Source organism: Henckelia pumila, chromosome 3, assembly GCF_033568475.1.
Source record: "Henckelia pumila isolate YLH828 chromosome 3, ASM3356847v2, whole genome shotgun sequence".
In the NCBI taxonomy this organism is placed as follows: Eukaryota; Viridiplantae; Streptophyta; class Magnoliopsida; order Lamiales; family Gesneriaceae; genus Henckelia; species Henckelia pumila.
The window spans coordinates 90,647,502-90,661,210 of NC_133122.1; the positions used below are offsets into that span (position 1 = coordinate 90,647,502).

The 13,709-nt window shown below is 37.4% G+C and overlaps 4 protein-coding genes across 4 annotated transcripts; all 4 read right to left on the minus strand.

The window, feature by feature from the left end:
• Positions 1–2,102: 2,102 nt before the first annotated feature.
• Positions 2,103–2,477, minus strand: LOC140889198 (uncharacterized). The gene has a single exon (XM_073296904.1). It carries the CDS (start codon positions 2,475–2,477, stop codon positions 2,103–2,105), a length of 375 nt encoding a protein of 124 aa, XP_073153005.1.
• A 384-nt stretch (positions 2,478–2,861) lies between these two features.
• LOC140889199 (uncharacterized) lies at positions 2,862–4,385 on the minus strand. The gene has a single exon (XM_073296905.1). It carries the CDS (start codon positions 4,383–4,385, stop codon positions 2,862–2,864), a length of 1,524 nt encoding a protein of 507 aa, XP_073153006.1.
• A 27-nt stretch (positions 4,386–4,412) lies between these two features.
• On the minus strand, positions 4,413–6,070 carry LOC140889200 (uncharacterized). Its single transcript, XM_073296907.1, has 3 exons — positions 5,046–6,070; positions 4,847–4,995; positions 4,413–4,708 (listed from the first exon to the last, which is right to left on the minus strand). The coding sequence occupies exons 1-3, from the start codon at positions 6,068–6,070 to the stop codon at positions 4,413–4,415; spliced, it is 1,470 nt and encodes a 489-aa protein (XP_073153008.1).
• A 57-nt stretch (positions 6,071–6,127) lies between these two features.
• On the minus strand, positions 6,128–7,532 carry LOC140889201 (uncharacterized). The gene is made up of 2 exons (XM_073296908.1): positions 7,458–7,532; positions 6,128–7,165 (listed from the first exon to the last, which is right to left on the minus strand). The coding sequence occupies exons 1-2, from the start codon at positions 7,530–7,532 to the stop codon at positions 6,128–6,130; spliced, it is 1,113 nt and encodes a 370-aa protein (XP_073153009.1).
• Positions 7,533–13,709: the final 6,177 nt, after the last annotated feature.

Genomic DNA, 13,709 nt, shown 5'->3' on the forward strand with positions numbered 1-13,709 from the left:
TAGGTAGTTGAGATAATAGACGTGAGTCCTTGTTGTTTTAGAAGTCGAATATGTAATCGAACGTAGATTTTATTCGAACTCATTTTGTATCAGTTATGGAACTTAGATTGATGCATGTTCTATTAGTTTGAGATTGTATAACTCTAGAACTACCTTGTAATGTATTATGCATGTTTGGATGTGTTGATGCATGTTTTAGATTGAAGATTGAATTGTTGTTGGAAGTTGGAAAGCATCTTGTTTCTGATTTTTTTCTGATCCCAGGGTGCGCTCGATCCTACGTTTTTCTGAGATCGAGCGCGGCCCATGTTTATTTGGAGGCAGTAACTTTGATCAGATGGTGCGCTCGATCTTGGTATTTTATAGGATCGAGCGCGGCACTTATTATTTCTCGGCAAAGAGTTCAGGGAAATGGTGCGCTCGATCCTGGAATTTTATAGGATCGAGCGCAGCACTATTCATCCGAAATTTTTTTTTCTTTCTTTCTTTTCTTTTGGCTTTTGTTTATTGATGTTTAATTATTGTTTATTCATTATTAGCCAATTAGAATCGAGGTCTCACACAGTGCGCTCGATCTCCGGATCAAAGAGTAGAGAATTCACACTTTGAGATTGCCGCATAGACTTCAAATAAAAAATAAGAAGAAATTAATTAGTAACTTAAAATAAAATAAAATAAAATAAAAACTCTAAATTAAAATCTAGACTAATTGGTAACAAGACTAAAAAATAATCAAAATTTACTCCCCGGCAACGGCGCCAAAAACTTGTTGTGAAAATTCTCGCAAGCGTACGAGTGTCAAGTTTTAATATAGTGATTTAAATCAGATATCGATCCCACAGGGAGTAAAATGAAAATATTTAGTGCTTGTAATTAAAATAGTCCAAACTTTATCTAGAAAATCAAAATCTCAGAATTTTGCAGAAAAATAAAATAATCAAGATATTTTTGATAAGCACGCACACAACTTTCAGATAATATCAATCAGAGAAAAATGATCTAGAGGTATAGATTTCACCTGGTTTCAATCAACAATCAATCCTAATTAATTAATCTTCATGAATTCCAATCAATTAATAGCCAAGAACACTTACTTGTATTATTTCCCTCTCCCGAGCAACAAATAATGTTTATTAACTATAATTCAATTCCAATATCCCTATTAAGAATTTATCGCAGTGATCTATCACAAAACAATGTTCTTTTTAAAAGCTCTGTTAAAATTATACACTCTCTCGAGCTGTATAAATAATTAACTGTGTATTTTTCAATGGTCCTATTCAAAATCCCCTCTCCCGAGCAATGATTTCAAATAAATATAACAAATCAATTATTGATCATATAATTGAAAAGACAATCAATTCTAGAAAAAACAATTAATCTAGAAGAAACTCAATTCAATAAAATCAAAATTCATGAAAGTGTCTACAACAGGTTCCATCCGACCTCTAGACTCTAAAAATTAGTTCATAATAAAATTTTGAATAAAACAATAATTCATAAATCCAAACATATTCAGAATAAAATAAAAGTAAGAAATCAAATCCGTCGTCGACGCCGTGTTCGGTCTATCGATCTCCGTCTTCGTTCTTCAATTAAGATCTAGAAATCTTCCAAAGTTCACGATCAAACTCTCTTCTCTGATATGTATGTGTGATTGTGGCGGCTCTTCCTAAGATCTAGAAATCCTTTTATATCGCATGAAAAAGCCCACTCAAAAGCCCATTAGAATAATTTCCCGAAATAATAAAAACATTCCAAACAGCAACGGGGCGGGCGCGCCTTCAATTCGCAATTCCAATTCTTCACACACAGCAGCAGCGCGATAGCGCTTAATTGAGCGCTAAAAAGAAGCGCTAAAATTTGGCCCAATTTTAAAGCCCGTCACTATTCCTTACTTCTTTTCTTCTCTTTAACTCTGTACGTTTCTTTCCTCTTTTTTTCTTTTCCTTCCTTTTATTATTTTCTTCCATTTTCCAAATAAATTCAATAATTCTTCTTTTCTCCACAAAATTCCATAATTCACTGTAAACACAAATATAACAAAATACCCACATAAATCTGCTCGAAACAAATAATTAACAATTAAAATCATATATAAATTAAGTGAACAAAATACACTTATCAAGCCTCATCACCACCTTGTATGGTCCTTCCCATTTAGGGTCGAGCTTCCCTACAGCCACCTCTTGAACTCTTCTGAGCACCAAATCTCCCACCTGAAAGCCCTTCCTGCACACCCGATGATTATAAGATCGAGCTATCATGTTCTTGTATGCCTCCATTCTGATGGCAGCAGCTTCTCTCTTTTCATCCAAAAAGTATAAGTCTTCCATTCTCCTTTCTTTATTTTTCTCATCATAGAAAATGATCCGAGCTGACTCTTCTTCAATTTCTGCTGGCAGGACTGCCTCGTTTTCATACACCAGGCTAAATGGAGTCTCTCCGGTCCCAATTTTTGGGTACGATATGACCATAATACACTAGGGAGCTCTTCCACCCAATTCCCTTGGGCTTTTCCCAAGCGTGTCTTCAAGCTTTGCACTAAAGATCTGTTAGTCACTTTCACCTGACCATCGCTTTGGGGATAATGGACAGAAGTAAAGTGCTGCTGGATCTTCATCTCTTTATACCATGCTTGCACCCGAGCTCCTTGAAATTGTCTCCCATTATCAGAAATGATTCCGAGGTACTCCAAATCTGCACACTATATTCTTCCATAGAAATTTCAGAACTTTCCCTTCAGTAATTTGAGCCAGGGCTTCCGCCTCCACCCACTTATAAAAGTAATCAATAGCGACCAATAAGAATTTTTTCTGAGCAGGGGCTGGAGGGAAGGGACCCACAATATCAATTCCCCATTAATCGAAAGGACATGCTGCCACTATTCCTTTCATTAACGCTGCTGGCTGGTGCTGAAGTCTGCTATGTCGCTGACAACTATCACAGGAAGTCACCAAAGCTATGGAATCTTTCAGAATAGTAGGACAGAAATATCCCGCTAGGAGGACCTTACGGGCTAGAGAATAAGAACCCAAGTGATTGCCGCAACACCCCTCGTGTATTTCCTTTAGGACATAATGAGCTTCCTTGGGGCCTAAACATTTAAGGAGAGGTCCAAAAAATGATCTCTTATAAAGAACTCCCTCCACCATCACAAAGCGGAGACTCCTCTGCTTCAACCGATATGCCTTCTTCGGATCCCTTGGTAACTCGCCCTTCTCCATGTATTCCAAGAGTTCTTTTCTCCAGTCACTCTCCTCCTGAACTAATGGTGTGAGCTCAGTAGAGGGTGTCAATTCCACTTGCACAACTACCTCCCTATTTTTCCAGTTATGAAGTGAGCTAGCCATCTTGGCAAGAGAATCTGCCTTCTCATTGCTTTCCATAGGGATTTGCTCAAATATCATTTTGTCAAAAAGGTCCCGAGCTTCCTCTATCACCTTCATATATTCTTTCAACTTTTCACTTTTAACCTCATATGATCCATTCACTTTCTGAGCTACCAACTGGGAGTCGGAATAAAGATTTACTCGAGCTTCCCCAACTTGCTTAGCTGCCCGGAGGCCGATTAACATAGCCTCATATTCTGTCTCATTGTTAGAAGCTCGAAAATCCAACCGAACTGCCAATCTGATCTCATCTCCGCAGGGGGAAACCAAAAGCACCCCCGCTCCACATCCTTCATTGCTAGAAGCACCATCTACATATATCTTCCACAAGTCATCCCCTTCCATATGTTTGGTTTCGGCTAGGAAGTCGGCCAATGCCTGAGCTTTAATAGTTGACCTTGGCTCATACTGAATATCATACTCACTGAGCTCTGTAGTCCATTTCACCAATCTTTCAGAAATATCAGCTCGAGTCAGTATCATCCCAATAGGACTATTGGTCAGTACTACCACAAGATGTGATAGAAAGTAAGGTCTGAGCTTCCTGGCTATCATAACTAAAGCCAATGCTAGCTTTTCCACCTCTGAATACCGGAGTTCAGCACCCTTAAGGGCATGCGAGAAGAAATAGATAGGGTGTTGAGTTGTTCCCTCCTGCCTAAGAAGTACTGAACTGACTGCCCCTTCCAAAGCTGATAAGTAGATGTATAATGGTTCACCCGGAACTGCTTTAGCCAACACAGGAATTTCAGCTAAATAATTTTTTAAGTCATCAAATGCCTTCCCACATTCATCATCCCACTCGAACTTCTTGGCTTTGCGCAACACCTTAAAGAAAGGTAAACTTCTATGAGCTGATCTTGATATAAATCGAGATAAGGCAGCTATCCTTCCTGCCAACCTTTGAACTTCTTGCAGATTACGAGGAGCAGACATTGATCGGATAGCCTGCACCTTCACAAGATTGGCCTCTATGCCCCTCTCAGTAACCATGTACCCCAAAAACTTACCTCCCCTAACTCAAAATACACACTTCTCTGGATTGAGTTTCACACAGTAAGTCCTCAAAGTTGAGAAGGTCTCCTCAAGGTCGGTCAACAATCCCACATCATCCTGAGATTTTACCAGGATATCATCCACATAAACTTCCATATTTCTACCAATTTGAGAGTCGAACACTTTGTCCATGAGCCTCTGATAAGTGGCCCCTGCATTCTTCAACCCAAAAGGCATCACTTTGTAACAAAAAGTTCCATGAGAGGTAGTGAAACTTACTCTGTCCTGATCTTCCTCCGCCAAAGGAATTTGGTGGTACCCTTGATATGCATCCATGAAGCATAAATACTGATGAACTTTTGTAGAGTCGACCAACTGATCAATTCAAGGCAGTGGATAACAATATTTTGGGCACGCCTTATTCAAGTCCCTGAAATCAACACACATCCTCCACTTGCCTGAACTCTTAAGAACGAGGACCACATTGGATAACCAGGTAGGGAATTGCACTTCCCTAATGTGTCCTGCCTTAAGAAGATCATCTACCTCTTTCTTAATGACCTTATCCTTTTCTGGTCCAAAGTGTCTCTTATTCTGTTTTATCGGCCTTACACCCGCAAGAATATTGAGTCGATGAACCATAATTTCTGCGCTGACCCTGTGAGCTCTGATACAGACCAAGCAAAAAAATCCTTGTTCTTCTTCAAGCAACCAACCAAACTTTGCTTCACCGACGGGCTGAGATCAGCACCTAATTTAACAATCTGAGCTCCCGGGCTTAACTCCACCTTCTCATGGTCTTCTTCAGCCATCAGAAGCACCTTCTGACCAAACATCCTCGGTGCCCGGCCTACTGAAACCATTCTTACCTCCCTCCTACCCCTCTTTGCATCAATCTTTACTTCATTCACATAGCACAACCGAGCTGCCTTTTGATCACCCCGAACGACCCCCACTTCTCTTCCACTTGGGAACTTCAACTTCTGATGATAGGTGGATGTCACGGCTCGGAAATCACTCGGGGCAGGGCGTCTCAAGATTCCATTGTAAGAGGATGGTGCATCCACCACCGTGAAGCAAGCCATTTTGGTTACTCTCTGCTCCCCATTCCCAAGAGATAATGGGAGCACTATTTGTCCCAAGGGTTGCAAAGCATGGCCCGTGAACCCATACAACTCCGTGGTGATTGGGTCCAACTCAAATCCTTCCAATCTCATTTGATCAAGGGTTTCTTTGAAGATAATGTTCACTGAGCTCCCAGTATCCACAAAGATGCGAGCCACATCATAATTTGCTATGATCAAAGTAACCAATAAAGGATCATTATGAGGTACCACCACATCCTTTAAATCTTCCCTTCCAAAATTGATGTTCGGATCATTAGGACAGCTGAGCTGAGAATTTACCTCGAAATTTTCCAACCTACGCCCGTGAGCTTTACGAGCCCTTCCTGAATCTCCATCCGTAGTGCCCCCTAAAATCATATGGATCATACCCCTATGAGGGTGATTCTCAATTTGTTGAACCCTCTCTCCTTGACCATTTTGAGGAGCTCTTACTTGATGATCGCCTTGATTTTCCCCGCCTTCATTCCTCTGATTTCTCCATTGTGGAGCTCGGCCTTGGCGAGGAGGGTATGCTCTTCGAGTTAGCTCAGCCCTGATCCGAGGATCATCATACATGATCCTCTGAACTTCCTCACCTAGCCTTTGGCAATCATTAGTGATATGCTCATACTCCTAATGAAAGTCGCAAAACTTGTCGGATGGCGGTAACCGCGAGCCTTTCTCAGCATTCCGGGGCCTCACAAGTGCTCTCTTATCCTCACATACTTGCATTGCCTTTTTCAGGCTTACCGAGAGTGGTACGTAAGGGTAGGGTCCCTTAGCCCTGTTCATCTCTTTTGCAACCCTCTTTCTTCCTACTTCTTCCTTCCCCTCTACCTTTGCTCCTAACTTGCTATTTGGCTTACTCCCAGATGTTCCTTCTTGTCTCCTTTGCCTTTGTGCATCCTCAAAATTCACATACTTCTCAGCTCGACTAAGGAGCTCATCATAAGTCAAAGGAGGCTTCTTCACTAAGGACTTGAAAAACTCTCCTCCCCTCAACGCTTGAGTAAAGGAGTTTACCAAGGTATCGGCAGTGGCAGCAGGTACTTCCAGAGCTGCTGTATTGAAGCGCTGAACATACTCCCTCAAGGGTTCCACCTCAGATTGCTTCAGATTAAACAAATTGAGAGAAGTCTTCAAATACTTTTTGCTACTCGAAAATTTGTGTAAAAAGACTGAGCTGAAGTCATTGAAACTTCGGATGCTACCAGGCTGTAAGATGTTGAACCATTGCTGAGCTGACCTCACCAAAGTAGTGAGAAAGACCCGGCATTTAATTGCATCCAAATATCTATGCAACAGGGCTGCATTTTCAAACCTTCCCAAATGTTCCTCTGGATCTGAACTCCCATCATATTCCCATAAATTGGGCTGCTTAAAATTCGCAGGGAGTTCTTCATCTAGAATAGCCCGAGCAAAAGGGCTTTCCCTCTGTATAGGCCCAGGCCGACCTCCGACTTGCCGACCCAATCTCTTGATCTCTTCCCACACTGCATCCATTTGGTTTGGCTGACCTCCAGGTGGAGGGGGGAAGGTGGTGGATTCTGACCCATGGCTGTTTGCACCGTTTGAGTGATGAACTGGCTGAGCTGATCTACAGTCATGTCCGCCACATTCCCTTCTCCCCTCCCTCTTCCTCTTCCTCTTCCCGCCATATCCACGCTTTAGCTTAAATTTCACACGGACGGCGTCAATTGTTATACCTCAATAAAGTGATCTCCTTGGATGAGCTGAAGAAACTCCTCCAACAAAAGATGAACTGCTGCTGGCCTGAAACCACGAACAAGAGTGTTAAGGGGGGGCCGGAAGGTGTTCCGCCATATCCCCTTCGACGCTAAAGTCAGATGCTAGGATAGCGAAATATAGAGAGTGGTGTGTGCACACGAGTGAAAAAATTGGAGTCCAAACAATGAAAATAAACCTGATATTTATAGGAGAGAGCTCCGGACATTACGCTTACCTTCCTAATCAAGAACCCGAGAATCCCGGGATCACGATCCCGAATATATAGGCGGAGATCTCGTCTGAATCTCATTTGATAAAGGAACTATTGATCTGTACATCTTATCTGAGCTGAACTGTAATCACTAAGACTTTATATTGCTGCTCTCCTTGGAGTCATATGGAAAGAGGTAAATGAGTTATTGCTGAATCTTTAAACTCACTTTAAACACTGATCCTAACATCCTAGTTAGCTCGCCAAGGTTGCCGAACCAATCTACCAAGCTAACTCCTTACTGCCATCAAGGCCGATCTGAGCTTCCGACCCGAGCTGGTAATTAAAGTGGGGGAGCTTGACCGAGCTTTCGATCTCCCGAACTCCCGAGGCCGAGCTCCTGACCCGAGCTGGTAATTATAATGGGGGAGCTTGGCCGAGCTCCCGACCCGAGCTGGTAATTATAGTGGGGGAGCTCGAGCGATATCCCGAACTCCCGAGGCCGAGCTCCCGACCCGAGCTGGTAATTATAGCGGGGGAGCTCGGCCGAGCTCCCGAACTCCCAAGCTCCCGAGGCTCCTGAGCTGGTCCTAGTTGATTAGGGACGATCTTTCATCTTAGGGTCATCGATGAGTTGAGGTGATTTTCTCCTCCGGTTATCAAAACATATTTATAACTTCTTATATAATGAAAAAATTAACTTAAATCCATAATATAAAAACATAGTTTTGAATTAATTTTACTTGTTGGTTGTTTTATCACTTTTATAATGAAACATATTCATAACTTCTTATACATCCAAAGGTGACAAGGTCTTGAACAATTTAATCAAAATAAAATTATTACGGACCCACATATATCATGAACATATACTTTATAGTTTATTCATTTTTATATTTATAATCCTAATAATAAAAAAGTGGTCGGTGAATATTTGTATTAATTGTTAATTAAGCACCAATCTTGCTCACATTAAGACAAAATTTTTACTTAAGAAAAAGAAAAAAAAATCTTAAGTAACTTAAACGTGGATTTGACTAATTAAAAATCTAAATTCTTGGCACTTTCGCAAATTTAACTTCGTAGATCTTTATTCCAATATTTGATTCGTAATCTCATTGATCTGACAATTTGATCCAAAAATATATTTTGTCTGTGTGAAATAAGTATATTGGTACAACTAAACCAATAAATAAACTTTTGATCAAAAAAAAAAACCAATAAATAAAACATTAAAACTCGTGTGATATCATCTCACATGTCAATTGTGTAATATAGATTTACCACCCGAGAGGCCATTCCGACACATGAAAATATTACTTTTCTTGCATATATGATGTATAGATCGATCGACTCATCTTATGACTATAGATCCATGAGACCATCACACAACAGACTTATTCAATAAATCTGATTCAATCAATAATTTTTTTATTTTTTCACTAAAAATTATATACATCAAACTTGTCAGAAATCACACACAAAAGCATATCTAGTTGTGTAACTAATATCAATATCTGGTGGACAAAAACTTAAATGATAATTTTTGTGGTCAAAATATAATATTGCGGTTAATTTTATAATTTTTTATTGCAAAATTAATGTAAATAATTTATGGTAAAATTATATCATTTTAAAAATTTTCTGACAGGTAACAAAGTAGACCCATGTCAGGTCTGGGTTAGTCTATGCTACACCGGGAGTGTTTCTCCCCCTATTTCAATACCATTAGATCACGTGAGACTCATATATTTTTATGGAAATTGACATATGTCTTGATGATCCAATGGTTGATATTTGATCACATCATGGGGGGAGAAGTACTCTAAGTGTAGCATAGAATAATCCGTCAGATCTTGGCCCAAGAAGATCCATTTCCGCCATTGATATTTCACCAAAAAATTTCTATAAAGATGATTTAGTGACGACTTCGTTCCGTAAAAATATTTATTATTACTAATGGTTTCAGCAACGAAAGACATATATATTAAACCTCTCGTAATAGTAGGATAGAGAAATGAGTCCGATCGATGATCTTACGTTAAAGCAAAAATCCCAACCTCCATCATAATTATAATTATATATAAAAAAATGTCTAAATAGCCTCAAAAAAATGTCTAAATAAAGTTTTGATTTTGAATATTTTGAAGGAAGAAATTAAATAGACTTTACGAGAGCTTCTCTCCCATGAAGGAGCAACGTACCCTATCATACTTCATACAATTTTAAGCTCAGTATGACTTTATAACTTGAGGGTCTAAATTTCCATATATAGATACATGTTTCAACAATAATTTAACTTAATATATATTTTTTAGTTCTTATATGTTACTATCAAATGATATGTTGTTGATATTATATAATATTCATATCAAATAAATCTTATAATTAATTTGATTTGATTAATTTGAGTCACGTGAAAGATCCTTATTTAATCAGTATTGAGCAATTATTTCTCAAACATGGTTAAAATAAACTAACCACTATGACTAAATTATTATGACTTGAACCCCTAATTTGTCGCATTAGCATAAAAAATATAATCAGGGAATAAAAAATTGTTAAATGTGTCCCTATTGCTTAGATAAATAAATTATCATGTAAAAAACAATAATATATAAAAATATATAAAATCTTTCTGACATTGACCATATATTATGATACACGTAGTCACACATATAATAATAAAGTAAATAATTAATTTTAGGACGAAATTTTTATTAAAAAATTATTCATCATACATTATGAACAATTTTATGACAAAAATTATATTCTTTAAAAAAATTGTTTGTTATGTTTATATATAACTATATAACAAGGATTTATCAACTAGTATTACATACATTCATCAAGGCTTTATAAACGACTACTATACTTATATTAAAAACTAGTGCCCAATATCATCCTAAGATGCGAGCACCATAAATATTTATAAACTAATAAATTAGCAACTATTCCTTTGTCTAGTATATATTTGGCGTGTAAATAATGTATTTTCACACAAATTAATAAAGCAATTGAAATTAAGTTCAGGAAAGAAATGAAAGTTTTAAGAGGATAAAAAAATTGTTCATAGTACGTAGTTACTCTATTAATATTAATGATGATAGGTTGGTAAAAGATTAAATAAAATAATAGTAAATATGAAAATCAGACTGAATATTAATTTTGAGATGGATGAAAAAATGTGATATTTATATTTAGGACGGGGTAGTATTATATTAGAATTTTATGTTCTTTTATATAAAAAAATTTTAAATATTTATCGTTTGTGTTTGAAAGTTGTACAATATTTGAAAGTTGTATAATTTTAAGAAAGTACTTAGATTATTATTTTTTATTCTTAAATAAAAAAATATGTTGCTATTGAAGATCTGTAGTCTTGCACTAAAACGGACAAGTCAAGCTCAACTAGCTAGTTGATCTTGTACCCCATAATTACAAAACTTTATAATGGATGCTTCTTTTTTGTTGCTGGTCGCCTCCACCAAAAGCAATTAATTCATATTTATGACCACCGGCCATCCCGGTCTCAACAACTCCGACTCAATGTGCACATAAGTACTGTTTTGGAATCCAAAGTTATTTCTAGTAAATTGTGATGTACGGGGCTGATAAAAAGGCACGTAGTGAAAATAAATGAACTGATCTCACATTGAAATGAGAAGGATTCCAATAGTGTATATATAAGATATTGTACAGTTGATTAAGCTTAAAAGATAGATACTGTTAGGAATACTTAGGAACGGGGAAAGTGTTTTAAAAGGGTTTTGAATAAACACTTTCAATAATTTTAATTCTTATCGAAATCAATAAGGTTACCAACTGGAATTCTATGATTCTCGTGAGTCAATGTCAGTTGGCTGACAAGAATTTGTGCCGAATAAAGCCTAATTGACATGTAGAACAAATAAGCAATGCTAACTGATAACTGAAAATGATGGGCAGACTGAAATATAAAGAACATATAATTTATTTCTGGGTGTTTGGAGACTTGAAAAACTCATACGTCATTGTCACTCCCTTCTTCTTTTTGGGAAGGATTTCAACTAGAAAAGTTTGGAAGTTACAAACACGTTAAAAAATCTCACTTCAGTCTAGGACTTAACAGTGCCTAAATAAAACTCCTAGTATGTGCACACTCTTTACAACTCAAAGAGTATACAAATTGTTACAAATATAGTGAATTTGTACTGTAAACTCTTAGCACGATTGATCCTCAATGATCAGATAAAAAATTATAGGTGAAGTGTGCTTGACTGATTTCAGTTTAGCTCACAAGTACTTTGAATGCTTTAATTTTTGCTTATAGATTGCAGAGATGCGAGAGGGTTGCTACACTGATATTTATTCTATTTATAGACTTAGATTCTGACCGCTTAAATCGGTGTCTACTAGCAAGTGCACTAGGTCAAGTAATAGTGAAGTGGACAAATGTTCAGATGTCGAATCCACAGGGACTGTATCAGTATGAGTATCAAAATATGATTATTCATACTTAAACTAAACTAATCAATAAGAACGATGAAAGTTCAGATTTTTTACTAAAAGAATTTAAATTGTAAATAAATTTCAATTAAAAACGCAGCAGAAATTTTAGATTAAATTCAATATGGGAAAATCTCGATCAAGGACACACGTAGGTACCAGACAAATTATGTAACAAGTAGTCGATTAAAGACTCATATTTTAATTTTAGATTACAAATATTCTTCTAACTTATTCTAAGGTCTATTTCTAAAACAATCAAACCTATTTAAATATTAACGGATTAATTTTTCCTAATTCTAATCAAATTCAAACGCATGAAGAACTATGAGAATTCAGTTTTCACCTAAACCGCACACTGAAATCGAATTTTATTTCTAGTCGGTTTTACCATGTGTTGATTATCAAAGTGATCGAAATCAATTCCTCCTCTGTCGACTTGGAATCGATTAACATGCAAGCAAACAATTGGCCAGATCATTCACAAGACAAATATAAATTTGACAATCAATAAAATAAAATCAAGTTTGAAAAATCCCAAATAAACATCCAAGTTTCTACATAAATTTGTCTGGCCCAATCATGTGGCCTTGATCAAAAAGAAAAAAACTACTCAAAGTTCAACATGATTCTATAGCAAAAGTTTTTTAATCCAAAACATCAACCAAAAATCAAAAATAAAAGAAAGGAAGAAGAGTAGATTGAGAGGATGATGTTGATCGCCTCTTGCCTTCAAAAGTGTTGCGTAACCCTTAATCTGATGATTGAGTTCGTATTTATGTGCCCAAAGATCCTCAAAAGATAGCATCCAACCCGAGCAAGAATTTCCAAAAATAAAAACTCTATACGCGTAGCTCTCTCGAGCGAGCATAAGGTGCGCTCGAGCGAGCAACTTCCTGCTCCGAAAATTTCTGGGCCGTATTTCTCGCTCGAGCGAGCACAAGATGCGCTCGAGCGAGAACATCTCCGTCTCGATGATTCTTTCTCTCTCGCTCGAGCGAACAGAAGATGCGCTCAAGCGAGCAACTCTCTGAAAACTTTCCTGTCTTCTCGGCCTCACTCGAGCGAGCATAACCATCCGCTCGAGCGAGTATAAAGCTGTCCAAAATCTTTCTTTTTCTGAAGTTTCCTACAAAATGAACCAGGAAAAGTATTATGCAGACAAATGCATGAAATATGATAAAACTAAATAAAACAACAACAATAACATATGAATGCATGAAAAACAATCACAAAAATATGCATATGAAACACAGTTAACAACTGCCCCATACTTAAACTTTGCTCGCCCTCGAGCAAGACAAACAAAACAAAATGCAATAACGAATAAGTAAGAATGATTCATGTATAGCATAGCCTCAGATAAGTCCACTTCAACAACTAAAAACCACAACAACCTCCTGATTGTTCATAATACACTGTCGGTTTAACGTAAACGTGTGTGTGTGTCATGTTATTTTAGTTTCGTGCAACTTCAAAAGAATCTATCCTAAAACATGCTTAGTGAACTATGACAATTCAATGCAAGCGTCACACTCCAGCACTCCTTCATCCCAACAATCCAAAATAAAAACATACACTTTTTTGAGATTAATTGCGTACCTTCGGATTTTGCATCCGGTTTTCCTAAGCCCCAATAATTACCTGCAAACTTAGTTATAACTAAGATAGGATTAGAATTTCAATCCCCTCATCTATAGCACGGATGGAGCAACAATCATGTTTAACCCACAACATTAGCTATAGCAAAGTGATTAGGATTTCAATCATTTTCCAAGCCCGGATGAA

Coding starts and splice junctions, on each gene's coding strand:
- LOC140889201 (XM_073296908.1), bottom strand. CDS start 7,532: ATGAGATTCAGACGAGATCTCCGCCTATATATTCGGGATCGTGATCCC. Junction 7,166..7,457: donor TCGGGTTCTTGATTAGGAAG/GTAAGCGTAATG, acceptor GTGAAATTTAAG/CTAAAGCGTGGATATGGCGG.
- LOC140889200 (XM_073296907.1), bottom strand. CDS start 6,070: ATGTATGATGATCCTCGGATCAGGGCTGAGCTAACTCGAAGAGCATAC. Junction 4,996..5,045: donor TCTGTATCAGAGCTCACAGG/GTCAGCGCAGAA, acceptor TGCGGGTGTAAG/GCCGATAAAACAGAATAAGA. Junction 4,709..4,846: donor CCTCGTTCTTAAGAGTTCAG/GCAAGTGGAGGA, acceptor ATGCATATCAAG/GGTACCACCAAATTCCTTTG.
- LOC140889199 (XM_073296905.1), bottom strand. CDS start 4,385: ATGGTTACTGAGAGGGGCATAGAGGCCAATCTTGTGAAGGTGCAGGCT.
- LOC140889198 (XM_073296904.1), bottom strand. CDS start 2,477: ATGGTCATATCGTACCCAAAAATTGGGACCGGAGAGACTCCATTTAGC.